A 25,194-nucleotide genomic window follows, 5' to 3' on the forward strand; every position below is an offset into this window, starting at 1 on the left:
GCCCGCTGGTTAAAGTGGGAACATAGTGGCACCCACCTCATAGCTATGAAGGTGAATGAGTCCGTACAGAGTGAGAGGGCTTCAAACAGCACAGGACAGAGTGAGTGATCCAGAAAGAGGAGCTGCTATTAATTTTTAGAGATTTTTAAATATAATCATAAGAACACCCTTCAAATAAAAAGGCCAGTAGCTAAAGACACATGGATGGCAATCCTCCCCCTTCCTAAAGGATGCTTAAATTCATAACATTTATTATTATTCATTTTTGCCTCTTTTGTGATTCCCTTCTGTGGAAATACCTCCCCCTCTTCTGGAATCCCATTTTTTTTTTTTGTCCCATTTCAGTGGTCATGGCACTCCCTGCCTTGGGATGGTTATGTGTGTAGATTTCTGCATGAGCTGTTTGTTGCTGGCGATAAATGACCCCCAAACTTAGCTGAAACAATGAGCACGTGTGATCCCATGCCGTTTAGGTAGGCGGGGCACCAGGGGTGCTTTTGCTGGGAGGTTCCAAGGTTGCAGTCAGGCTGCCGGAGGGGGCTTCAGTCCCCAAAGGTGTCACTGGGCTGGAACTCCAAGGTGGTTCGCTCTGATGGCTGTGGGTAGGAGACCTCAGCCTTCCTGCCGTGTGATTCCACTATGTGCGGTCCCGAGTGTGGTCACAGTCACAGAGACCGAAAGTAGCACGGTGGGTGCCAAGGGCTAGGGGAGGGGGAGGGGGAGTGTTTAACGGGGACTGAGTTTTCATTTGGGAGGATGAAAGAATGCTGGAGGTGGCTGGTGGTGACAGCTGCACAACACTGTGAATGTGCTTAACTAAAACCACGACAAAAAAGAACAGATCACAGGCCTAAACGCAAGCATTAAAGCTATACAATTTCTTGAAGAAAACATCAGAGAAAAATCTTAATGACTTTGGGTTTGGCAAAGATTTCTCCAAAGCAACATAAAAAGCACAAATTAATTTTTAAAAATCAGTAAATTGGATGTCACTAAAATTTTTTAAAGGGGCTGGGTGTGGGGGCTCACACCTGCAATCCCAGCACTTCGGGAGGCTGAGGTGGGCAGATGGCTTGAGGCCAGGAGTTCAAGACCAGCCTAGGTAATATAGCAAGACTCTGTCTCTACAAAAAATAAGAAAAATTAGCCAGGTGTGGTGGCACACAATTGTAGTCCCAGCTACTTGGGAAGCTGAGGCAAGAGGATCGCTTGAGCCCAGGAGTCTGAGATCAGCTTGAACCCTGTCTCTACTAAGAATAGAAAAATTAGCCGGGTGGTCCCAGCTACTCAGGAGGCTAAGGCAGGAGAGTTTCTTGAGCCCAGGAGTTGGAGGTTGACTCCACTGCTCTCTACCCAGGGCAACAGAGCAAGACTCTGTCTCAAAAACAAACAAAAAGAAGACCGAAATAAATGCAAAGACATCTCATCCGTGGAGTGGAAGATACATTAGTTTTCACCCAGTATTAGTTTGCTAGGGCTGCCATAACGAATGACCACAGACTGGGTAACTCACACGACATCCACGCTAGAGCATGGATGAACCTTACAAACACCATGCTAAGTGAGAGAAGCCAGACACAGTTGTGATTCTATTTATATGAAATATCCAAAAAAGGCAAATCCATAGAGACAGCAGGTTAGCGGTTGCTAAGGGTTGGGGGAGGGGGATGAGGAGTGACTACTAGGAGCACAGGGTTTCTTTTTGCAACGATAAAGATGTTCTGGAATTAGGCAGTGGCTAATGGCTGTAAAACCTTGAGAATATTCTGAAAACCACTGTACACTTTAAAATGGTGAATTTTAGGCTATGTGCTTTGAGGCTTGGAGCTTCCCTGAGTGTCCCCAGGTGTGGGGCCCGGAGCAGGTGGCCGGGTGGGCAAGCTGTGGCCCTCCGTGGGCAGAGGGGGGCTTAGCCTCTGGGTTTGCTCTGGGGAACCCAGGAAATGACTCCGCAAACCTCCTGGGCTCTCTCTTGCTGAAAACCAGCCTCGGCCTTTGAGGAATTTCCTCAAAGGCCACTGAGCCTTTGTGAGATGCCCCTGCCCCCAACAGCCCAGGAAGGAATATTGGGACCCACCCAGGACTGGCTCTGGCTCTCCTCATTCCACCTTATTAAAGGAGGGTTCTGATTCCACCTCTAGCACACGCTCCACTGCACAAACTTGGCTTCTCACCGGCTCCCAGAGTCGGGTCCAGCTTCACTTTGGGCAGCCCAGTCTGCCCAGGCCCCCCAGCCTGGTACTGGCTAGTGTATACAGATATGCGTCCACATCCTGCTCTCCATTAACTTATACCAATATGAACTGTTTTTTTTTTGAGACAGGGTCTTGCTCTGTTGCCACGGCTGGAGTGCAGTGGTGTGATCAGAGCTCACTGCAGCCTCTATGTCCTGGCCTTAAGCAATGCTCTCGACTCAGCCTCCCCAGAAGCTGGGACTACAGGCACACACCACCATGCCCAGTTAATTTTTTTACATTTTTTTGTAGAGATGGGGTCTTGCCATGTTGCCCAGGCTGGTCTTAAACTCCTGGCCTCAAGCGATCCTCCCACCTACTCCTCCCAGAGTGCTAGGATTACAGGCATGAACCACCGTGCCTGGCCTTAAGCCTACTTTCTAACCAAAATAAATGACCATATCTTATATAGTGTTCTGCAACTTGTCTTTGGGATCAATATACTGTGAATAATTTTTTGTTTTACTAGATCTAGGACAGATATGACCTATTTTTTAAAAGCTCCATGCTATCACATTTTTTTCATAATCCTAAGTCTTTTGTAACTAGAGCACATTTTTAACATCATTTTTATGCACTCTGTTTTTATGTGTATGCATGTTTGAGGTTTGGAGTTTTGGGAATTGGGATTTTTAACATTTCAGAATTCAGTTCATCCATGCCCATTGTAAAAAATCTGGAAAAAGACAATAGAGGAATGAAAAATTAAAACAAAAAAAGAGGTTCCCAGTAATCCTTGCATCTGGGGGAAAGGGTGGCCTGTGAGTCCCCCCTGCCTCTCTGTGGCTTACCTGTGTGCCTCACCTGTCACCTCCACACTTTGCAACAGGCTATTGGGTACAAACGTCCTACCACAAACATAGTGCCCTAAAGAAATCCAAATTAAATGTCTCAGGGTCCTGGGGGTTGGAAGTCTGACACTGTCTCCCTGGGCTAAAATCAAGGTGTCTACAGGGCCGATTTCCTTGTGGAAGCTCTGGCTGGGGGAGGAGTCCGGTTTCTAGAATCTGCAGGCATTCCTTGGCTGGGGGGGTCCATCCTCCAGCAAGGTAGCTGAGTCCTTCTCATGCCACCCTCTCTCTGTGCTCCCTACCCCACCAAGGGCCCTGGGGGCCACCAGATGATCCCAGAGAATCGCCCCATCTCAAGGCTGGCTGATTGGCAACCTTAATTCCCCTTTGTGGCATAACCTAACAGTCACAGGATCTGGGGACTCGGTGTGGACATCTCTGGGGCCATTACTCTGCCTCCAGAGATGGCCACGCACGCGCACGCGACGCTGCCCGGACCTGCAGATGCCTGTGCAGGAGGCAGGTGGGGGTCAGAGCTAAGACCACCCTCCTCAACCCTGGAAGCAGCTGACTGGAGGTCACCACCCTTCCTGGCACAAAACCAAACTTAGCGGGTGTGACCGTCCAACACGATTTCTATCAACTGAAATTTATTTATTTTGGTTTAACTATATTTCCTAATTTGTACGCCTTAATAATCATTGATTTCCTGAGTAATTAGTAACTTTGAAATCGGGGAACTTAGCAAGTAAAAATACCCGTTCGGGGAGCAGTTGGGAGGTGGCCTCGCCGGCCTGCAGCCAAGGGCTGAGACATAGGCCTGGCCATGCCCCAAACACAGCTCCAAACGCTCCTCCCAGCCCTGAACACGGCCCTCCTTAGCCCCAGCGATTTTACTAATGAGAGTCTCTTCCAAGGAAATAATCCTAAATATAGACAAACGCCCTGGCACAAGGATATTCGGCGCAGCTTTCCTTAGAAGAGTGACTAATTAGAGGCAGCCTAATTGTCCACGAATGGGGCGAGCGGGTGTGTGACAGCAAAGCCATGTCATTAAAGCGATGGAAGAGCCTGAGCAACCGCTGTCACTGTGGTGGCGGAAGGCAGGTCCCTAAACCTGGAGATCGCAGTTACCAACATTTTTTAGATGCCTGGAACAAAGAGGAAAATACTAGTGGTCGCGCTCGCGGGCTGCTGAGATGTGGGTCTGAATTTCTTTTCCCCTTTGTTCTACTTCTCTGAATTTTTCACAGTTTCTGGAAAGAATATAATAGAATGAAGTTTACTTTTAATCAAACTGGTTGTGTTCACTACTAGGTGTGTCAAATTAATCCAGTCCCTGCGTGTGTGTGTTAACGTGGTGTGAGTGTGATGCTTGTGGGTGTGAACGCAAGTGTGGGAGTGGTGAGTACATGAAGGTGGACGTGTGGACGTGAGCGTGCGCGAGGTGGAGTGTATGAGTGTCTGTGTAAATGGCGTGTGCAAGTCAGCAGATGTGTGAGCAAGTGATAGGAGTGTGACGCGGGAGGGTGTCTGTGATCCTGAGTGTGAGTGTGCGGGTGAGTGCTGGTGTCCGCGAGTGTGGGCACGAGTGTGCGGGTGCCAGGCATGTGTGCAAGAGTGTGTGAGAGTGAGCGTGCGCATGTCACAGTGCGCCCTGCACGGGCTCGGGGCAGCGGCCTGCTCCTAGGCCCTCCTCTCGCACCTGTGGGCGCCTGAGCTCCAGCCGAGCACAGAGGCCACGAGCCCCGGGAAAACCTAGGCTCTGAGCCGCACAGAGGACGCTGCAGGGAAGCACCTGGCCAGCATGTCACTGCCCCAACTGCCCAAGTGCCACCATGTCCAGCTGGGCAGACACAAGACCCCCCCCAAACAAGACAAAGGTCCCATCTGAGGAGAGACAAGACCCCTGACCCCCACCAGACTGCCACCTCGTGCCGTGCCCCTGCCCTGCCCCTCCCAGCCATGCCTCCTTGCTGAGCCTGTGAAGGGACACAGTTGACATCTTTTACTCTCCCAGCCTGGCTGGCCAGGAACTCTGCCCCCTTCACCCAGGGCCTGGAGACAGAGGTGGCAGGGACAGGCCTGTCAGGTTCCCAGGCACTCCAGCCACATGAGAGGCGTCCCTGAGTCCTTGCCACCAATGGTGTCACTGAGCAATGCCCTTCCTTCCTGTCCATGGGGTGGTGGGCCAGCATGTGGCTTCCGTGGGCCCTGTGACCACAAGGCACGTGTGGCCTTGGGCAGGGAGCGGACCCCAAGCATCATCCTTTCATCTGCAAAACGAGGGGTCACAGCAGACCATGGCTCTGAAATTAGGATTCTGCGAAGCTTCCTGCACCATCCCAGAAAGTCAAATGCGCGATAAATAAACGCTGCGCAGAGCTCCCAGGGACAATCAAAGCGCTCAGGCTCGCTGCCCTCCAGCCTCGACTCCTGAGGTACCCAATGCAAACCCTCAAAACACCCAGGCCTTGGCTTTTTCATCTCCACTACAAAGAAAGGCTTTACTGGCGGCCGTTTGATTTCTTTCTTAAAGCCTCAGCCTATGGACAAAGGCCAGGCGGCTTCGCACTCTCAGTAAACTCCAAGTGCAGACCCTTGGCCCTCTCAGGGCTCTTCACGTGATCTTGGCCTCCCCGGCCCGGCCCCACAGAACAGGGGCATCTGCTCAGGAGACACGTGGGGGGAAACACACGCTCCCCAGACCTGGACCTCCACCCCCACCGCACCCCATGGCAAGGCCCCGGGCAGAGCTGAGGTCAACGGGCCGGGACCTTGTCTCAGGCTGGACGACTGCCCTGGGGTAGACAAGCTTCCCTGGCCATGACGCACCTTCTACAAATGACCACAACACACCTCCCACCCCATGAGGTCTGCAATGGGAGCTCAACACACCTCCTGGCAAGTGGGGGATCCGTGCCCCACCCTAAGAACGTAGCAGACCTCTGACTGCCTCAGTCAACAGGTTGTATGGAAGTGACCCTATGTGACATCCACGGCTAGGGCATGTCCTCCTGGTTTTTTTGAGACACTCACTCTTAAGACCCAGCCACCACGCTGTGAGGAAGCCCAACTAGCCCATGTGGAAAGACCATATGGAGAAGCCACATATAGATGTCCTGGTCACAGGCCCAGCTAAGGTCTTGGTCAGCACCAGTATCAACAAGCAGACCTGGGTGAAGATGCTTCCAGAAGATACCAGCCTTCAACTGTCAACTCAGCCCCAGCAGAGGCTCCAGACACAGGCAAGCCATCGTGCTGTTCCGTCTGAACACCTGCCCTGCAGGACTGCGAGTACCTCAAAATGGCTGTTTGCACCATGAACTTGGGGATGGTTGGTTACTCAGAGAGGGCATATTTCTGGCTGTTTACCTGTTGCTGTGATGACAGTCACATGTGTGCCTCTAAAGGAAAAGCTGTCGGGTTTCCTCTCACCTGCACACGTTCCAGGCTTCTCCCCTGCTCTTGCCTCTGGGTCAGCAGCACAGAGGGCCAGACACCCACCCTCTGCTCAACTTTCCAGCACCAGCCCCTGGGTGAGATGTCGTGGAGGCCCCATGGGTACATGGCAAGCTGCAGGTGACTGGCTCAGACCGAAAGGAAGCCTCACAGGTCCTCAGCCTGCCCAAGATGCCCGTCCTGGTGACTGCCCTGCAGCAGCCCTGGAGCCCAGCCTGTGCCTGCAGCCCCCACCCCCACCTGTCCTCCACCTCCCACCTCCCACCACACGCGGCCGGAGCCTCTTCCCAAAGCCCAGGTCTGGGGAAGGGGCTTCCGCTGCTAACTGACGCTGCAAGTACAACGGTCTCAAAAGGATCCCGACTGTAGCTCCCACTTCCTGGAGGCACCTGACGGAGTCAAACTCATAGAGACAGAAAGTCGAAGGGAGGGTGCCAGGGGCTGGGCAGCGGGGTGGGGGTTAGTGTTTAGTGAGGACCGAGTTTCAGTTTGGGAAGATGAGAAAGTTCTGGAGATGGGTGGTGGTGGCGGCTGCACAACAACTGAACATGCTTAATGCCTGAACTGCACACCTCAAGATGGTTGTGATGTCAAGTTTCTGTCATGTACATTTTACTACAACAAATACATATTTAGTAACAATAATGCCAGTGCTGTCCCCAGGTCCCCAAGGAACACCTAAGCTGACTCGGCTGTCCCTGCTCTCAGCAGCTCCCATTCTTATTGTCTGAGCTGCCGCCAGGCACAGGGAGCCTTCGTGCAGTGTACAGCCTGCACGGCCACACCGGCGTCCCCGTGCGCCCACGGCCAGCCCCAGGCTGACCTGCGCAGCCTCTCCTACCCTTGGCCCCCTGCCTGCTGCGGCTGACTCACCCATTCTCCCTGACACTCCCCAGGCAGTGTCTGGTCCCCGCTATTTGTCTCATGTCACCATCCATGTACCTGTTTCGAACCCCCCACCCCACCAAGCACAGCACCCACCCTCCCCCACCTGCAGCAGATGGAGCCACTGGCCTGGGCCCCAAGGAGAGGGTCACAGGTGAAAAGTGAAAGTGTCCCTGCTGGAAAGACCACAAGGCTGCCTGGCTTTCTAAATCAATTTCCATTTTATTGGAAATTCTCCACATGCCACAAATTTACATGAAAATTCCCATTCGGGATGTAGCTCGCTACAGGGAACACCAAGTTCAGACGCGGGCATCACCATGAGACGCCGCACATGGGCAATTCAACTGGACAGAGACAGGGAGGTCGGTCATCAAAAGGCAGGTGACACATGTATGGTCATTTAGCACCTGCTCTCAAGATACAGCGAGATTCCGGCCAGGGATAGTTCTCGCCCTAAAAACACACTGAGCTCTGTCTGCCGTTTCTGGGCAAAGTCACACATGGACAGGCAACAGTCAGCAGGGTGGTGGCACAGGGCTAGGGGGACACGCCACCAATGGCTGCAGGTGACAGCCACGCACGTGCACGCATACACACACCCCTGCATGCACATCGTCACACGGTCGCCCAGCTCCATGGACATCCATGGTGGTCCCAGCCACAGCACACATCCAACTCACTTTCTGTTCAGGGAGAGGCTGTGCTGAGCCTGGTGGCAGCAGCGTCAAAAACCCCTCACAACCGCCACAGCCGAGCAGCAGCCCTGGGTCACCCTCTTCCCCACCCTTCTATATGCCTGGGAAAAGAATTAGAAAGTAATTTGGACAACACTGCTAGCCTGTGTTAGAGCCACCGCTGGCTATCTGAAGTCTCTGTGGGCTACTTGATCACCAAGCCCAGTAGATTCTAGAAACTTCTGTACCCCCACATGCAAATGAGACCGATGACCTCAAGCACCCTGTGTCGAGGTAGAGGCCACTGAGAACACCAGGCGCCTCAGGTCTCACGGCAACAGCCATGCGCCGTCATGCCCTGTCCACTACATTCTCTCATTATTGTTTCTAACAAGAGCTCTGCAGCTCTCAGATCCTAAAAGGAGCAAATAACAAGGGGAGGAGGAGGCAGGAGGCCACCCCAGCGCTGCCCGGTGGGGACGTGAGGGTGGCTGCCCTCGCCAAGGCACAGCCCACAGCAGGTGCTGCTCTGGGACCCTCATCCGCCAACAGGGGCCTAGGCTGTGGCTGCCTCCGCCCCTCCAGGCCCAGGCACACACCCAACTTTGGTCTCCTGGGCCCAAGTGGCCTGCGGCACTGGGTCCCCGTGAAGGAAGCCACTAAGGAGGGTGCTGCCGAGCTGGCGGGAGGGTAGGGGGCACAGTGGCACCCTAGGTCTGTTTCCGGTGCCAGAGGAGCTCAGCCTGTCCTGGCTGCCATCCTGGGCCAGAGCGGGGAGCGCCTCCCCGTGTGTGCACACGCAGGCCCACAGATGGCCTCACCGAGAAGTGACCTCTCAGGCCTGTGTCCGCATAGGGCCTCTGGTAGGCAGCTGACAGGCAGGGACAGACCTGCCCCTCTACTGTGTGAAGCAGGGACAATAAAATGACTTGCCAGTAGAATTGAGAAAAGCCACCTCCCAGCAAGAAGAGAGGACCTGAAGGCCCAGAAATGCGCCTTTTCTCTGGTTCCCTCAGGCTCGATGCCTTCCCTGGGGACACCTGCAGAAGCCTGGGGGAGGGGGCCCAGTGTTGCTTGGCGATGGGGAGCAGGCCGTGGGGCCGCAGGTGGCAGGACTCAGGGCCTCTGAGGACCAGGGAGGAAGGGACAGCTGGGTGTGGGACAGACAGAAGGGACAAAAGCCCTGCCTCCTCCACCTTCCTTCCCACCCCCCAAGTCTCTCTCTCACATGTGCTCGTGCACACACATGTGCACATGCACACAGCACAAGAGCGCACACAGACACAAGCACACACATTTGCACACACAGGGCACATGTGCACGGATGCACATGCATGCACACAGACGTGCATACACAAGGCACACGTGCACAGGCATATACACATGCACACAGACATGGGCACACAGGACACACATGTACACACATGCACACAGACACATGTGCACATGCAGGCACGGGGCCACATGCTGACCAGGCGCCTCCCGGCAGGCAGCATATGGTCCACCGCTTAACAGCCTCGTCCTGCCAATTGGGGGCCATTAGGGTGGGTTCTTTTCCCAGTGTAAAATGCTGCAGAATATAAATTGCAATTAACACCGGTGCCAAAATAGCACTTAGCGAAAATAAGCACGTTATTAACATCTGGTGGGGTGTAGAAGCAGCGGAAATTCTTGCTCTAAGTCAAAGGATTGTTGCAGGGGACACTAAAAATACAAGGCTACCGTCTGAGGGTTGCTTTCCAAGGCCGTTTGCAGCCCCAGCCTCATTTACGAGCACAAACCACATTGCCAGTGAAAACTGCTTGCTCATGAGAACAGGCCATCAGGGTGTGATCGTAAAAACACCAGGATAAATTCCAAGTGGGGGTTGCTCTGGAGGAAAGGAGACAGGCACAAAAGCCACAGCACCCAGAGCCACACAGGCCCCTGCAGGTCCAGAACATCCCAGGCCAGCTGCCTCCCTCTTGGGGCTGCCCACCTGTCAGGCTGCGACCAGCCACAGCACCTTGCTTTGAGCACAAGAGCAGTCAGCCCTGGTGGCTCCACCCCACCTGATTTGATCCCCCTCGATGGTGGTCTCCAGGTGCCATTTCAAAGCTCTAAAGAAATGCCCAGAAACCGGGGCACAGGGAGGACCCTCATCTATAGCTGGGTGGGAGTTGGCCCTGCCTCCTGCGGCCCTGGGCAGCCTGTCCTGTGGCCTGCATGCCAGGAGGAGACGGGACCCAGCTTCATGGCTCTCAGAGGCTGCGTCAGGAGGGCAAAGGCGCTGTCTAGCGGGGTCCTGCAGTGGGGCACTCCCTGGCTCAGCCTGCACATGGGTCCCTCTGGCCAGGAAGCAAAATCCCTCCGCCAGCTGCAGCATGGAGTGGGAAGAGGATGCCCCATGCTCCAGAGAGGGGGAGACAACCCACTCACATAAGGAAGATGGGGTGAAGAGGGAGGAAACTTCCCTCCCCCCGCATAGGTCCCCCGAGCAAAGGAGCAGAGCCACTGGAGCAGGGCGGAGACCCAGTCGGAGCTGAGAGACATCCGCAGGACGAGAGGTCAGAGTGTGAGGAGGGCAGCCAAGGCCAAGGAGGCTCCGCAGGCCTGACCCACAGGGGCCAGGACGGCCCCTGCAGACACCAAAGTGCCCAGGCGATGCCCACAGCCTGCCAGGGCCCAGTACCAAGAAGGACCAGGGCCGGGCCCAGCGGGACAGGACGCAACCTCAGCCTCCCCTCCAGAAGCCACCGGCCCAGGGGACCACGGCTCCAGGAGAGTCTCAAGTTTGAGGGAGGCAGAGGTAACCAGCTCAGTGCACAGGGTGAGGCCCTGGAGACTGAAGGTCATCTCTTGTTTTCAGAATATTGAGTATTTAACTATTAAATAAAAATATCTGAAACAGGGTAATTTGATCACTACTCCAGCCTTAAACATCTTTTCTGGATTTTAATGTATCAAGTTATTCTAACAAAGGCAAATGTGTATATATAGACCTCCCTAGAAAGGCAGGCGGACCTTCATGGGGAGCTGGAGTTTCTGGAGCGGAATGCCACAAATTGGGTGTGGGGGTGAGGTGGCCTCTGTGAGGGACAGGCCCTGCTCCGAGGGCCCAACAACCCCAGGGAGGCCCTACTCAGCCATCCCAAGACGTAAGTGGGTTACGATGTGTCTTCATGGGAAGGAGCGCCCTAGGGGTCACCCAGCCGGCTCGACTGCACAAGGAGCACCTGCAGCGAGCAGCATGGCTGTCCGCACACGCCCACCCACACGCAAGGGCTCAGCCACCCGCACTTGGAGTCCGGATGGCAGGTGGCCACGAACCGCCACGGGACACTCTCCAGGGCCACAGCCTTTACCCTTGCACTCTGGGGCTGCGGCAGGCCCCCAGCATTGAGTCTCTGTGCGAGAACACCCCAGCCAGGCCCCCCACGTCGACAGCCCACCTGATTCCCCTCTGGCAACCTGAGTGTGTCCCCTCATCCCAAACTTTACTGAGCAACAGTCCTCACGAGAGAAAGCCGGAGGAGACACCCAGAGCCCCAGGAGCCACCAGGAGAGACAGCTCTTGTCCTCCTGTGGCAAACCCATGAATCCCTGGTGTCCACAGGCTCCTGGGGGCTGCAGGAAGGCGGGGAGCAGCAGTGGCATCTCATGGCGACTTAGACGATAGGCAGGGGCTTGGCGCGGTGCTGGGCCCGTCCCTCACCACCACAGGTTAGGTGGTTCCTCAGCCACTCTGCTTTTAAATAAGGTGATCTCATCCAGGTGCACCATGGGGACATCCCGGATCACGTCGGTTAGGCCCTCGTGGAGCAGAGGGAAGATGACGACGTTCAACGCAGGACGCTCGGCCTGGAAGCTGAATCAGAGATAAGGCGTTAGCAGAGCGTCCCAGGCCCACGGAGCAGAGCAGAGGCCACCTGCAGGAGAAGCCTGAGAGACGCTTGCACCTGCCCTCCCCACATGGGCTCACCTGCATCTCCCTGAGACCCCAGTCCTGCATGAGAGTCACCCTGGTGGCAGCCAGAGCCAGAGGGGACGGGCAAGGATCAGGAGGCGGCGGGGAGGAGGGAGCCTGCCAGGAGGAGGCACCCACTCCGCACCAGGCACAGGAATCAGAGGCCGAGGGAGGCCAGCCCTGCTCTGCAGACAGGAGCGCTGGCCCGGGCAGCTACCGCAAGGGAGCTACAGAGCCGATACCTCTGGCCACCAGAGGCCCCACGGCAAGGATGGAGGGAAGGGACAGGTGGTCAAACCCACACAGCTGGGCACGAGCCACCCTTGAGAGGGTTCAATCCCCAAGTCAGGTGAGGCAGCAACATGGGCTCTATTCTGGAACTGCGCATGTTTTCTGGATGTGTGACAAATAGCTGGCAGACAACCTTCCCTGCTCACCCCTAACCCCACGGGGACCAGCTTCCCTGCCATACTGTGCACAGGAAGCTTATGTACAATGTCCATGGAGCGTCACCGTGTGCCAGGCACTGTGCTGAGCTTACCAGACATGACCCCATTTCACCCTCTCCACAACCCCACGGAGCTGGCCTCAGTCTCTCAGCTGGTCAGGGGCAGAGCAGGACCCTTCCCAGTCAGAGCCAGCCACGTCCACGCTGCCACCCACTGGGCCAAAATGCAATGTAAAGAAAACCCACGTGCTGGCCCTGGGAACTCAAGGCAAAAGAAAGAACACAGCAGTGCCCATGGAGGGTGACAGAAAACATCTAGAAACTTCCATCTGAGGGTCTCAGAGGGCACAAGGCAGGAAGGTGCCCATGATAGAAAGCCTTGCCATTTGCCAAAACTAGGGCAAGTCCCCTGTGGCACCAGCACCAGCTTAAAGGAGGAAGGCCGTGGCCCCTGCCCATATGCAAGGTCAGTGCAGAAGGGCACTCATAGACTCTGATGCTTTGGCAATAAAGATGCTAAGAAACACCTCCAGGTTCTGTGCAGTGTCCGCTCGCTGGCAGCAGCGTCTATGACCGTGAACCTCACAGGCCTCACCGCAGACGCTTTGCCTGCATACCCATCATGCAATTACTTAATGTAAAACAAAACCTCCCCCACGTGCATGCAAAGGATCTGGTGTCACCCAAGGCTCTTACGGAGCTGCTGTCCAGATAGGGCAGGTGGTTCACTTCTCACCATGAGCAAGGAGGGCAGAGCCGAGGCCTGCTCCTTCCATGAGTTCAGGGCAGGCATGAGTTGCAGCTGTCCCGGTTGGCCAAGAGGGAACAGCACTCCCCAGAGGTCCCTGGGCCACAGGTGGAGGCGCCACCACCAGGGTTCAACTGCTTCCTTCTGAGGGCGCCAGCTCTAGTTCACACCTGTATCAACTGTGACTTGGACAAAACTCTGGAGAGCAAACCCACAACTTTTTATCTTTTCTTTGTACAGCACCTCCCTGGTTCTCAGGGTGCCCACACATGCTGCCTTGGTCAGTATTCACAGCTGTGCACTGTGTCACCTAGGCTAGAGTGCAGTGGCGTTATCATAGCTCACTGCACCTCAAACTCCTGGGCCCAAGTGATCCTCCTGCCTCAGCCTCCCGAGTAGCTGGGACTACAGGCATGGACCACCACAACGGGCTAATATTTCTATTTTTAGTAGAAACAGGGTCTTGTTCTTGCTCAGGCTGGTCTCAAACTCCTGGCATCAAACAATCCTCCCACCTTGGCCTTCCAAAGTGCTGGGATTACAGGCATGAGCCATCATACCCAGCCTCTAAAAAAGTATTTTAAAAATCAGCCAGGGGGGCCGGGTGTGGTGGCTCACGCCTGTAATCCTAGCACTCTGGGAGGCCAAGGCGGGCAGATTGCTCAAGGTCAGGAGTTCGAAACCAGTCTGAGCAAGAGCGAGACCCTGTCTCTACTATAAATAGAAAGAACTATATATATATAGAAAAAATGAGCCAGGCATGGTGGCGCATGCCTGTAGTCCCAGCTACTCGGGAGGCTGAGGCAGCAGGATTGCTTGAGCCCAGGAGTTTGAGGTTGCTGTGAGCTAGGCTGATGCCACGGCACTCACTTTAGCCTGGGCAACAAAGAGAGACTTTGTCTCAAAAAAAAAAAAAAAAAAAAAATCAGATAGGAGAAGTAGCCCAAGTATCTGCCGGCTAATAAACAGATAAACAAAATGTGGTCCAGCCACACAATGGCATATTACTCAGCCTTAGAAAGGAAGGAAATGCTGACACATATTACCACATGGATGAACCTAGAGGATATTATGCTCGGAGAAATAAGCTCGTCACAACAGGACAAATACCATGTGATTGCACTCATACAAGACTCCTAGAGTAGTCAAATTCATAGAGACAGAAAGTATGATGGTGGGCGCCACAGGCTGGGGATGGGGAAGGGGAGCTGTTTAAGGACTATGGAGTTTCTTTTGGGGATGAGAAGGGTTTGCGTATGGACGGTGGTGATGGGAACACAACACTGTGAATGTATTTAATGCCACTGAATTGTACACTTACAAATAGTTAAAATGGTAAGTATCTTACCATCCATATTAAAGCATCTCAATTTACAGAGAAATTGGGGTGGGGGTGTGACATCCATCACTAACCCTGGTGGCGGGCACTGCCTGACCCTCTCCACCCCTCACCGCCCACAGAGCTAACACCACCCACTAAGGACTCGTCTCCAGCCTCTGGAGCCCCAAATCTGGCAACCCCCCACCAACTGTTCCCAGGTCATCCTTCCAAGAGACCCCTGAGAAGAGGGAGGCGCAGACTGCAGTGTGGACGACGAACAACGCTGCTTTCTAGGCACACGAGAAGACAGCTGCTCCCCTGGGTCAGGCCTGAAAGAGCACCCACCAGCCCCAGCAGGTCCCCCGCTATCTGCTGCTGTGGCCTGAGCACCAGGGTGGGGTCTGGCTGTGGACCAGGAGCCCTTGGGCCCAACCCCGGCTCGCTGCTCACTGTGCTATGGTGTGATCAGGACCCCCAGTTCTGTACCTGCAGAACGAGGGCTCCAGGGACGATGGAAGGATTCCCAGGCCACCCATTGGCTACTCAACTCCCAAATGGCCAGAGACAGACTCCTTGGTGGCAGGAGAAGGTCTCCTACCAGACACAGCCACAGCCCACCATGGGGTCTCCTCCGGTGGCACAGACAACCTTGACCATAGATGTTATCAGTAAACATCTCCCACTAGCTCAGCAGTAACCAGGGGCCACGATCCAGGCCCTGATGTCCCTTCTCGATCCTCACGCTCTGCAGTCACTATAGTGAGGCCCACAGCACCTGACTGCTGGTCCAAGGCCTGCCAGCCCCCAGACCCAGCCTCACAGGCATCCTCTACGGAGCCAGAACTCACCAGCCATGGAGCTCTGAGTCCAGGCCACCATCTCTCCCAGTTGAACCTGCAGATGTGAAACCCTGTTGGCCCCAGCATTCCCCGAAGAAACAACCCTAGAGACCACCACACAACAGTGAGCCAAGCAATTCACCATGGACTTCAACTGCCTCCTTTGGCAGCAATTAAGGATACAAAATAGCACTAATTCCATTTTTTTGAAGCTACCTTCAATTCTAAAGCTCTCAGTGGTGCTCAGACTTAAACAATTTGTTGCTCTCTCTGTAAACTTACTCGCTTCTAGCCCTGTTTGCAGAACAGACACAGACGACATCCTCAGAGTTCTCCTGGCATCTCCTGGCCCCTGAGCAGGAGGCCCTTGGAGCTTGCCAGGGACACACCAGCGTGTCAGGAGCCACATCACCCAGTGCCACAAACCAGGAACCTGCAGCCACCACATGCGCAGGGCCAGGGGAACACGCTCCAGGCTGACTTGGGGAAGGAAGTCCCACAGGACCCCTGTGGAGGGACGTTAGAGCTGAGTCACACCAGCCTGTCGGGAGCGGGAGGACCATGCCTCTCTCACTTGCTGGACAGGGCTCTTGAGTGCTCTGTAGGAAGGTCAGTAGTTCTGGTGGCCTGGAAGTGCCAGGAAGGGGACAGACACCCCGTAGATGCTGGCCCGGGAAGCACTATCCAGCCTCAGAGGCGGCACATCCTCACCCTGGACGGCGCTGCTACCGGCAGGGGAAGCTCCGGGCCAGGAACATGTGCTCTCCGCCTCGGGCTCCCTTCGCAGGCTCTGAAGAAGCAGAATACCCTAGAAGCAGGACAGGGCTGTCAGAGACCCCAAGTCCCTGCCACAGAGGCCACCGCTGCAGCGCCCCTTCCCCGAGCCCCAGCCTGGACATTGCTGTCCAGACCTGGAAGTGGCTGGCACAGCCTTTTCTGCTTCACTCAAGGAAGGAACTGCCTCTCCCCTCAACAGGGCACTGCGGGAAGCAGCAGACAGTGGCAGGATGGGCCGTGCCAGCTCCAGTGCCTGCCACTTACTCACAACCATGGCAATCACTAACATTTCTCAAAACATGGGAGAAGGCCGGGCGCGGTGGCTCACGCCTGTAATCCTAGCACTCTGGGAGGCCGAGGCGGGCAGATTGCTCAAGGTCAGGAGTTCGAAATCAGCCTGAGCAAGAGCGAGACCCCATCTCTACTATAAATAGAAAGAAATTAATTGGCCAACTAATATATATAGAAAAACTAGCCGGGCATGGTGGTGCATGCTACCTGTAGTCCCAGGTACTCGGGAGGTTGAGGCAGCAGGATTGCTTGAGCCCAGGAGTTTGAGGTTGCTGTGAGCTAGGCTGATGCCATGGCACTTACTCTAGCCTAGGTAACAAAGTGAGACTCTGTCTCAAAAACAAAAAAAAAAGTGGGAGAAGGCACTGCCACCACAGAATGGCTGGGGGACGCATCCATGTTACCATTTACCAGGGCAGGCGCAGAGAGCTGGTGCCGACTCTACCACCAGAGGGTCACAGCACCACAGGGTCACAGCAACAACTGGAAACAGCTGCAGTTTCACAGGGAAGAAACCACAGCTCAGAGAGCAAAGTGACTTGCTCAGAGTCACAGAACCAGTGAGTGAAGGTGCTGGACTGTGAGCCCAGCAGGTGGGCTTTGAGGACAGGAGAATAGTTTGACCTCAGCAGGACACTGCATAGACCAAAGAGTCTCAAGCCGTTGTCACTCAACACAGGAAACCTAGAGACCCGGGGCTGGTGACACAGTGCCCTTCCTAGCCCCAGATGCTATAAGGCCTGGCAGGAAGCGTTTCCAAATGGGAGAGTCCAAGAACACCAGGAGCCTTTGAACCTCGCCTTGGAGGGGCTTGCCACATAGTACAGCGGCTGGAGGATGGTGGAGTGGGCAGTGCTGAAAGGAATAACCTCGACAGAGGGCCACGGGCTCCGGCTCCTGGCACTGCCCAAGCTGTGGGCTGACCTGGGCCCAGACAGCACCCTCAGCCCATCACGGCCAGTGCAAATAGGCAAGGCACCTGCATTATCAACTCGGCCAGGAATAGGAGACAGGATATGGGACAGACAGGAGGATGGCTGTGGCCACCAGGCAGGGTGTCCCTGAGGCCAAAAGGGAGGTGGGGACAAACACCCCAAGTCAAGGGATCTGGCATGTTTCTCTGGCAGGAGGATGCGGGGAAGCTTCACTTCAGCCAAGAGGCCATGAGACCCTCCAGTGCCCACAAAGACTTGCTGCTCCCCGAGGCATTTTCTTTTTTTTTTTTTTTTTTTTGAGACAGAGTCTCACTTTGTTGCCCAGGCTAGAGTGAGTGCCATGGCATCAGCCCAGCTCACAGCAACCTCAAACTCCTGGGCTCAAGCAATCCTGCTGCCTCAGCCTCCCGAGTAGCTGGGACTACAGGCATGCGCCACCATGCCCGGCTAATTTTATATATATATACATATATTAGTTGGCCAATTAATTTCTTTCTATTTATAGTAGAAGCGGGGTCTCGCTCTTGCTCAGGCTAGTTTCGAAATCCTGACCTTGAGCAATCCGCCCGCCTCAGCCTCCCAGAGTGCTAGGATTATAGGCGTAAGCCACCGCACCCAGCCCTATTTTCCAAGCTCTAAATCCAGAGAAGCACTGGGGCCACCAAAGAGGCCCAACCAAAGAGGGAGGGATAAGCCGAAGAAAGCCCAGCAAGATCGAGCAGAGTCAAATGCCACAACCAGCTGGAGAAAGGGCCAGAGAGTTAAGTTTCAAATTTGAAAGAGCAAAGTCAAGATACAGAAGATAGGCCAGGTGCCATGGCTCATGCCTGTAAGCCCAGCACATTGGGAGGCTGAGGTGGGACGACTACTTGAGCCTAGGAGTTCGAGACCAGCCTGGGCAACACAGCAAGACCCCACCTCTACAGAAAATTTAAAATTTAGCTGGGCATGACGGCACATGCCTGTGGTCCCAGCTACTTGGGAGGCTGAGGCAGGAGGATCCCTTGAGCCAGGAGTGAGCTGCAGTGAGCTGTGATGATGCCACAGTTCTCCAGCCCAGGTGACAAGAGGGACCCTGTCCCCCCCCAAAAAACATACAGAAGATAAAAAGTAGAGAATATACATCACTCAAGATGCTGTGGTCAGGGATTTACACAGGTCATTTCCCATCTACGACCACCCGGGGTCTGTCTCAAACCAGCCTCGAAAACGCGGAAACAGGGTAAGCCCCTGAGGGCAGCCATGAGCTGGGGCCGGATCCAAACCCAGGTGGCAGCAGGGCCAAAGCCATAGGTCATGGCGCCAAACCCCCAAAGGCACGACGACCCCCAGCTGAGGTGTGTGAGGGTAAGCCCCCCATCAGCAGACAGGAAGTAGTTGATGGTGAAAGGAGTCAGCAACAAATAGGACCGCAGAGGGGACAGCAGCCCCACTGGCAGAGTCACGGATAAGGGTGAGAAACAGGTGAGCCTTCCACGCCACTCAGTACTCTCTGAGCTCTGAAGGCAGGGAAAGGGTGAGAAAAGGAAGAGCATTAGCAAAGGTGACAACAAATTCCAGCTTTTTCCTCTTCCCAGTTTCCCCTTGGACGAAGGCAGGCCTGGAGGAGGCGGGGTGGGCTGGCTGCCGCGAGCTGCGGTGCCATCTGCTGGGGACCTGCAGAAATGCACTCAGGCACAGCCGCCGGCTCAGGGCCCCAGGCCTGGCGCTGTGGCAATGATGCAGTGGCAATGACGCTGTGACAAGGCTGTGCAGTGCCCTGGGCCCAGGACAGCCAGCCTGGATAGGCCGGTGCAGACCGTGCAGTAGGGCCAGGACTGCAGCGGGGACCGTGCTGCAGATGACGGGGCCAGAGGAGAGCCAGGTGCAGGCGGCGAGGCCACCAGAAAGACGGGGCGCAGACATCTGAGGAAGGGCCTCTTCTCTTCTGCCTGTATTTGGGGCTGTGCCTCAGCCTTGCCAACCGCCAGCGCGACTGGAAGAGAAAGGCTTTCGGCAGACGTGGTCGGAATCCAGCACCCCCGTGAGCCTGTCAGGCGCAGAACGTGGGGGCTCAGGGTGAGGGTGGTCCCACGCAGGTAGGCCTGACAGCCCGCACACGGCGGCACACAGACACATGCGGGAGAAAACCGCAATTCCCATCCTTTCAGTGTGGGTTCCCGGCGCCAAGCCCCCTGCACCTCTCGGAGCCTCAGTTTCCCCATCTGTAAACAGGGGCTGGGAGCACTTACCTCACCTGGGCTTTAGTGAGGTTTAGACAACAAGGAGGGAGTGCTCAGTGAGGGCTGGCAGTATGCCCTGCATCTGGAGGAGCACACGAGGGGGTCCATAAGGGGACACTCAAGTTGGAGGGTGCCCTTAACCCCTCACCCCTGTCTCTCAGTGGGCAGCTGGTGCTCTGGGGGACCTGCCACGGGCCCACACACAGTGCCAGGTGTGGGGACACAGGCAGGGGGAGGAGGTGGGTGGGAAACCTAAGGACTGCCAGGAATTTCTGCTCAGGACGTCCAGGAGGGCTTGGGCCTGGCCTCTAACACTGTGCCCCAAGCATCAGCAATCAACAGCCCTCCCAGTGTCCACCTGTGACCAGCACCCACGGGGCTGCCCACGAGCCCAGCACTGGGCCAGGCTTGTGCTTGGGAGGCACAAAAATACATAAAGAAAGGGGCGCTCCTGAATGCCATACCCCAAAACTAATCTCTAAAGGGGGATGCAAAGAACCTAACAACAGCTGGACGCAGTGGCTCACACCTATAATCCCAGCACTCCGGAGTTTTAGACCAGCCTGAACAAGAGCAAGACCCCATCTCTACTAAAAGAAGAAAAATTAGCTGGGCATGGTGGCTCATGCCTGTAGTCCTAGCTACTCAGGAGGCTGAGGCAGAAGGTTTGCTTGAGCCCAGGAATTTGAGGCTGCTGTGAGCTATACTGACGCCACAGCACTCTAGCCAGGGTGACAGAGCGAGGCTCTGTCTCAGAAAAAGAAAAGAAGGTAAACAACATCTAGTGGGAGGTGCTATGTTCCCGAAGGAAGGTACGGGCGCTGCCACAGGGGGGAGCTCCCAGCCAGCAGGAGGTGGAACTCAGCTGGCACCGTGACCAGAGGGAGAAAGCAGCTCAGAGCGCTTTCTTGGCATCCAGTGCCAAGTCCAGTCCACTGGCCCAGAGCACTGTGTCAAGGATTCTGAGAAGGAAAAGCAGGTTCATCAGCTCGGGACGCCTGCGAGGGAGGAGGGCCATTCAGACCCTCGTGGCCCTGTCCGCTGCCCTGTCACCAGCACAGCTCTTCTGAACTGCTTGGTGACCCTGGACATTCTGCCTTGGAGAAGGCTCTAGTATGAACACACAGTGAGAAAACTGCAACTCCCAGAGCAGCCCCATCTCTGCGGGAAAAGTCACCCCTTCATGGTTGACAATGTCCCCACACGTGGGCTGTGTTAAAGCCCCGACTCCTAGGCAATAGGAGGGAGCCACTGGGCCGGTCCAAAGCCCCTTGGGCAGAAAACACCCACCGGGCAGGTGTCAGCTCGAGTCACACGGCCACAGCCTCCCAGCCTGGAGCGCCGGTGACTGCAGACCAGCTGCAGGTGGTGGGGGGAGAAAGCACCGAACTCCTCTTGAAAGGCCAGCGCTGGGTGCAAAGCTGCCTGTATCTGCCACAACCGAGATAACTAGCCTTTGCCTTTGCTTACACCAGCTGGCAGAGACCTCCAGCTCCAGCAGCGACCGTCTGTCCCCAAGCCTACCCAGCTGAGAGCTGTGAAGCCTGTGATCCATCCAGCCCTCCTAAAACTGGACACACCGTGGGCACCGGCTCCAGCTCACAGCACGAGGCCACCCAGGTGTGCAGCAGTGAAGACCAACACCAGGGCCTCCCCGAGGTTCCACAGCTGGCAAATGCAAGGTCCAAAGGGAAGAACAGTCAGTGACACAGCAACAGGGTTATCTAGAACAGCCGCAAACCAGAACTCACCATGACACCCATGTCATGTACCAGACAGGCATTCGAAGTAATCACCGTGGCTTCGTTTACTGACACAAAAAGACATCCAGTGTCATGTTAAACAAAGAAGACGCAAATCACAAAACAGTCTGAGAACTCAACCTTGAGTCTGCTGGCCACGATGACCTCTGGTTGGTGGAATCTTGGGGAATTTTCGTGGAAAAACAAGTTGACACATAGTCTAAATTTTTAAAAATATATTATAAATACATATTGTTTTTACAAACAGGAAGGGAAAAACCTCAAGTAGGATCATTCCTGAGAAATCCAACAGCCAACCCTGAAGTCTGGCCGGCAGGGCTGTCGGAGCCTTGTGGCTAATGGCTCTTCTTATAACTCTGTGAACAGCTAGGGCCTCCCTCCTGTCGCCACTCCCTACCTGCAGGGACACAGAAAACCAGGGAAGGGAGCCACAGCCCCTGGCTGTGCTCACACCTCTCAGGACCTACTCACTGCCACCGTCAGGGGTGCGTCCTCCCCCAAGGTCTTGAAATGCTTCCCTTCCCCAAATAACCTGCACAGGTCACATTCTCTCCAAGAATCATTCCTTCGGATTTGCATTCAAATTCTGGGTGCTCACCTAAGTCCCTGCTCCACAGCAGAGCACCAGACTCCGGGATGTGAGGCAAGGAGGTGGCGCTGGTTAAGGGAACAGCTGGGAAGAGGACCTGGGCCTTCGACAAAGGGTCTGGCAGCAGAGGACCAGGCCCGAGAGAAAGAAGGATCACTGTTCAATCTGCCACCTTTATCCACAGCCGTGCACATAACCACTGCTTGTAAATCTAAACAAAATGCAGAGACATGAAACCCTCATGGTTAAAAGATCTTTGCATCAATTCAGAAAAGAGGAAGAAGAATGGTGGTTGCCAGGAGCTGGGGAGGGAGGAATGGCGAGTTCTTGCCGAATAGGGGCAGAGTTTTTATTTAGGAAGATGAAGAAGTTCTGATAGTTGCACAACATTGTGAATGTGCTTAATGTCACTGAACTTAAAATGGTCAAAATGACAAATTTTAGGTTAAATGTATAAAAGTTTTTAAAATTAAAAAATAGGCCGGGTGTGGTGGCTCACACCTGTAATCCTAGCACTCTGGGAGGCCGAAGTGGGCAGATTACTAGAGGTCAGGAGTTCAAAACCAGCCTGAGCGAGACCCCGTCTCTACTAAAAATAGAAAGAAATTAATTGGCCAACTAAAAATATATACACAAAAAATTAGCCGGGCATGGTGGTGCATGCCTGTAGTCCCAGCTACTCGGGAGGCTGAGGCAGCAGGATTGCTTGAGCCTAGGAAATCGAGGTTGCTGTGAGCTAGGCTGATGCCACGGCACTCACTCCAGCCTGGGCAACAAAGTGAGACTCTGTCTCAAAAAAAAAACACATTATAAATAAATAAAAATACTTTCCTCTCTCATTTAAAAGAAATTGTTGCATGTCAAAGGACTTCAGCATAGATAAAAAAGAAAAAATGAGAAAGGTAAAGAATGCTGATAAAAATTTTTTCTCTTCTATCTTGGGCAAAGGCTCTGACCAGATAAGCCATTTTAGGTCAACCGAAGACAGCAGCAGTGAATGACCTAACATTAAGTTAATGCAGGCAATTATTTTGAGACTGATACAGTTTGAATGTTTGTCCCCTCCAAATCGCAGGTTGAAATCTGATCTCTAGTCAGGCTCAGTGGCTCGGGTCTGTAATCCCAGTACTTTGGAAGGCCGAGGAGAGGATCACTTCAGGGCAGGAGTTCGATACCAGCCTGAGCAACACAATCGGCCCCTACCTCTACAAAAAAAATTTTTTTTAGCAGTTCTCACAGACAAAAAAAATTTTGTTTTAATTATCTGGGCATGGTTGTGCATGCCTATAGTCCCAGATACTCAGGAGGCTGAGGCAGAAGGATCACCTGAGCTCAGGAATTTGATGCTGCAGTAAGCTATGATCAAGACAGTGTATCCCAGCCTGGGCAACAGAGTGAGACCCTGTCAATCAATCAATCAATCAATCAATCAATGGAATTGCTGGGTGTGTAGTGGGACAGGTGGGCTGGCCCATGCTTTCCTTTTCTCTCTCTTTCTAAAGAAACCCACTAGTGGCTGGGCGTGGTGGCTCACACCTATAATCCTAGCACTCTGGGAGGCTGAAGCGGGTGGATCGCTCGAGGTCAGGAGTTCAAGACCAGTCTGAGCAAGAGCGAGACCCTGTCTCTACTAAAAATAGAAAGAAATTAACTGGCCAACTAATATATATAGAAAAAATTAGCTGAGTATGGTGGCGCATGCCTGTAGTCCCAGCGACTTGGGAAGCTGAGGCAGAAGGATCGCTTGAGCCCAGGAGTTTGAGGTTGCTGTGAGCTAGGCTGACACCAAGGCACTCTAGCCTGGGCAACAGAGTGAGACTCTGTTTAAAAAAAGAAAGAAAACCACTAGAAAAGTCCCTGAGAGATCTGAAGAGACATTCACAAATGAGGAGACGTGAACTGCCAACAAACACATCAGATGACGCTCCCTGGGAGCAGACAAGACTTGAGGTCAATGTGAGGACATTCTCCCCCATGAAACCAGAAAAAACTGCAAGTCTGACAACATTGTGGGGTGGGGCAGGGATGCGGGCAAAGAACTCTCACACCCAGCTAGGGAAAGGGAGCTTGGGAGAACTGCTTTGCAAACCAATCTGGCAGTTTCTCAAAACACTCTCATATGCTGTTTCTAAGAACCTGTATACCTGTACCCAGGGAAACCCACACGAGGATATTCACTGGGACAAAGAAGAAGCTGGAAAGCACTAGAATGTCCATGAACAGAACAGAAATGTCAAATGTGACTTATTCATTGATGATTCAGCATTCAAAAGGAATGGGCTGATGGCCGGGCACGGTGCTCATGCCTATAATCCTAGCACCAGGAGGCCAAGGTGGGAGGCCTAACCTCACTTGAGGTCAGGAATTCAAGACCTGCCTAAGCAAGAGCAAGACCTGTCCCTACCAAAAGTAGAAAAAATTAGCCAGGCATGCCTGTAGTCCTAGCTACTTGGGAGGCTGAGGTAGGAGGATGGTTTGAGCCCAAGAGGTTGAGGTTGCTGAGAGCTAGGCTGATGCTACAGCACTCTAACCCAGATGACAGAGCAAGACTCTGTCTCAAAAAAAAAAAAAAATGGGGGGAATGAACTCAATGCCACATGAGTGACACCAATAGATCTCATACCACGTTGAATGGCAGGCGCAAGTTGCACACCCATGCACAGTATTATACATTTGCAGATGTTACAGACACACAGAAACAAATTCGGTGTTTCTCATGGATACTTGGATGTATTTCAAGGATTTAAAAAGCAAACTCAGGCCAGACACGGTGGCTCATGCCTGTAATCCTAGCACTCTGGGAGGCAGAGGTAGGAGGATCGCTCAAGGTCAGGCATTCGAAACCAGTCTGAGCAAGAGCAAGACCCCGTCTCTACTAAAAATAGAAAGAAATTAATTGGCCAACTAAAAATATATAAAAAAAATTAGCTGGGCATGGTGGCGCATGCCTGTAGCCCCAGCTACTCAGGAGGCTGAGGCAGAAGGATCACTTGAGCCCAGGCGTTTGAGGTTGCTGTGAGCTAGGCTGACGCCATGGCACTCACTCTAGCCCGGGCAACAGAGTGAGAGTCTGTCTCAAAAAAGAAAAAGAAAACTCACTGAATAGTTGGAAGACATTTAAAAAAATAAAATAAAGTAAAACAAATTTTAAAAAAGCACACTCATACCGGCGGGTTCAGGGAGTCAAAGGGACTTTATTTCAATTAATATATGATGTTCCTTAATTTCCATTTTTTAAGCTCATTAAAATAAATTTCAAAAAGAAT

General features: G+C 53.8%; 1 protein-coding gene across 2 annotated transcripts in view; it reads right to left on the reverse strand.

The window, feature by feature from the left end:
* Nucleotides 1-10,963: 10,963 nt before the first annotated feature.
* Nucleotides 10,964-25,194, reverse strand: part of FBXL18 (F-box and leucine rich repeat protein 18) — a 39,914-nt gene continuing 25,683 nt past the window's right edge. For both annotated transcript variants that reach the window (XM_012758956.3, XM_075995265.1), the window contains one exon: nt 10,964-11,896. In XM_012758956.3, coding sequence (XP_012614410.1) covers nt 11,740-11,896 — 157 coding nt within the window. In that variant the 3' untranslated portion in view covers nt 10,964-11,739. The remainder of the gene's footprint in view (nt 11,897-25,194) is intronic.

The sequence above is a fragment of the Microcebus murinus genome, chromosome 19, assembly GCF_040939455.1.
Source record: "Microcebus murinus isolate Inina chromosome 19, M.murinus_Inina_mat1.0, whole genome shotgun sequence".
In the NCBI taxonomy this organism is placed as follows: Eukaryota; Metazoa; Chordata; class Mammalia; order Primates; family Cheirogaleidae; genus Microcebus; species Microcebus murinus.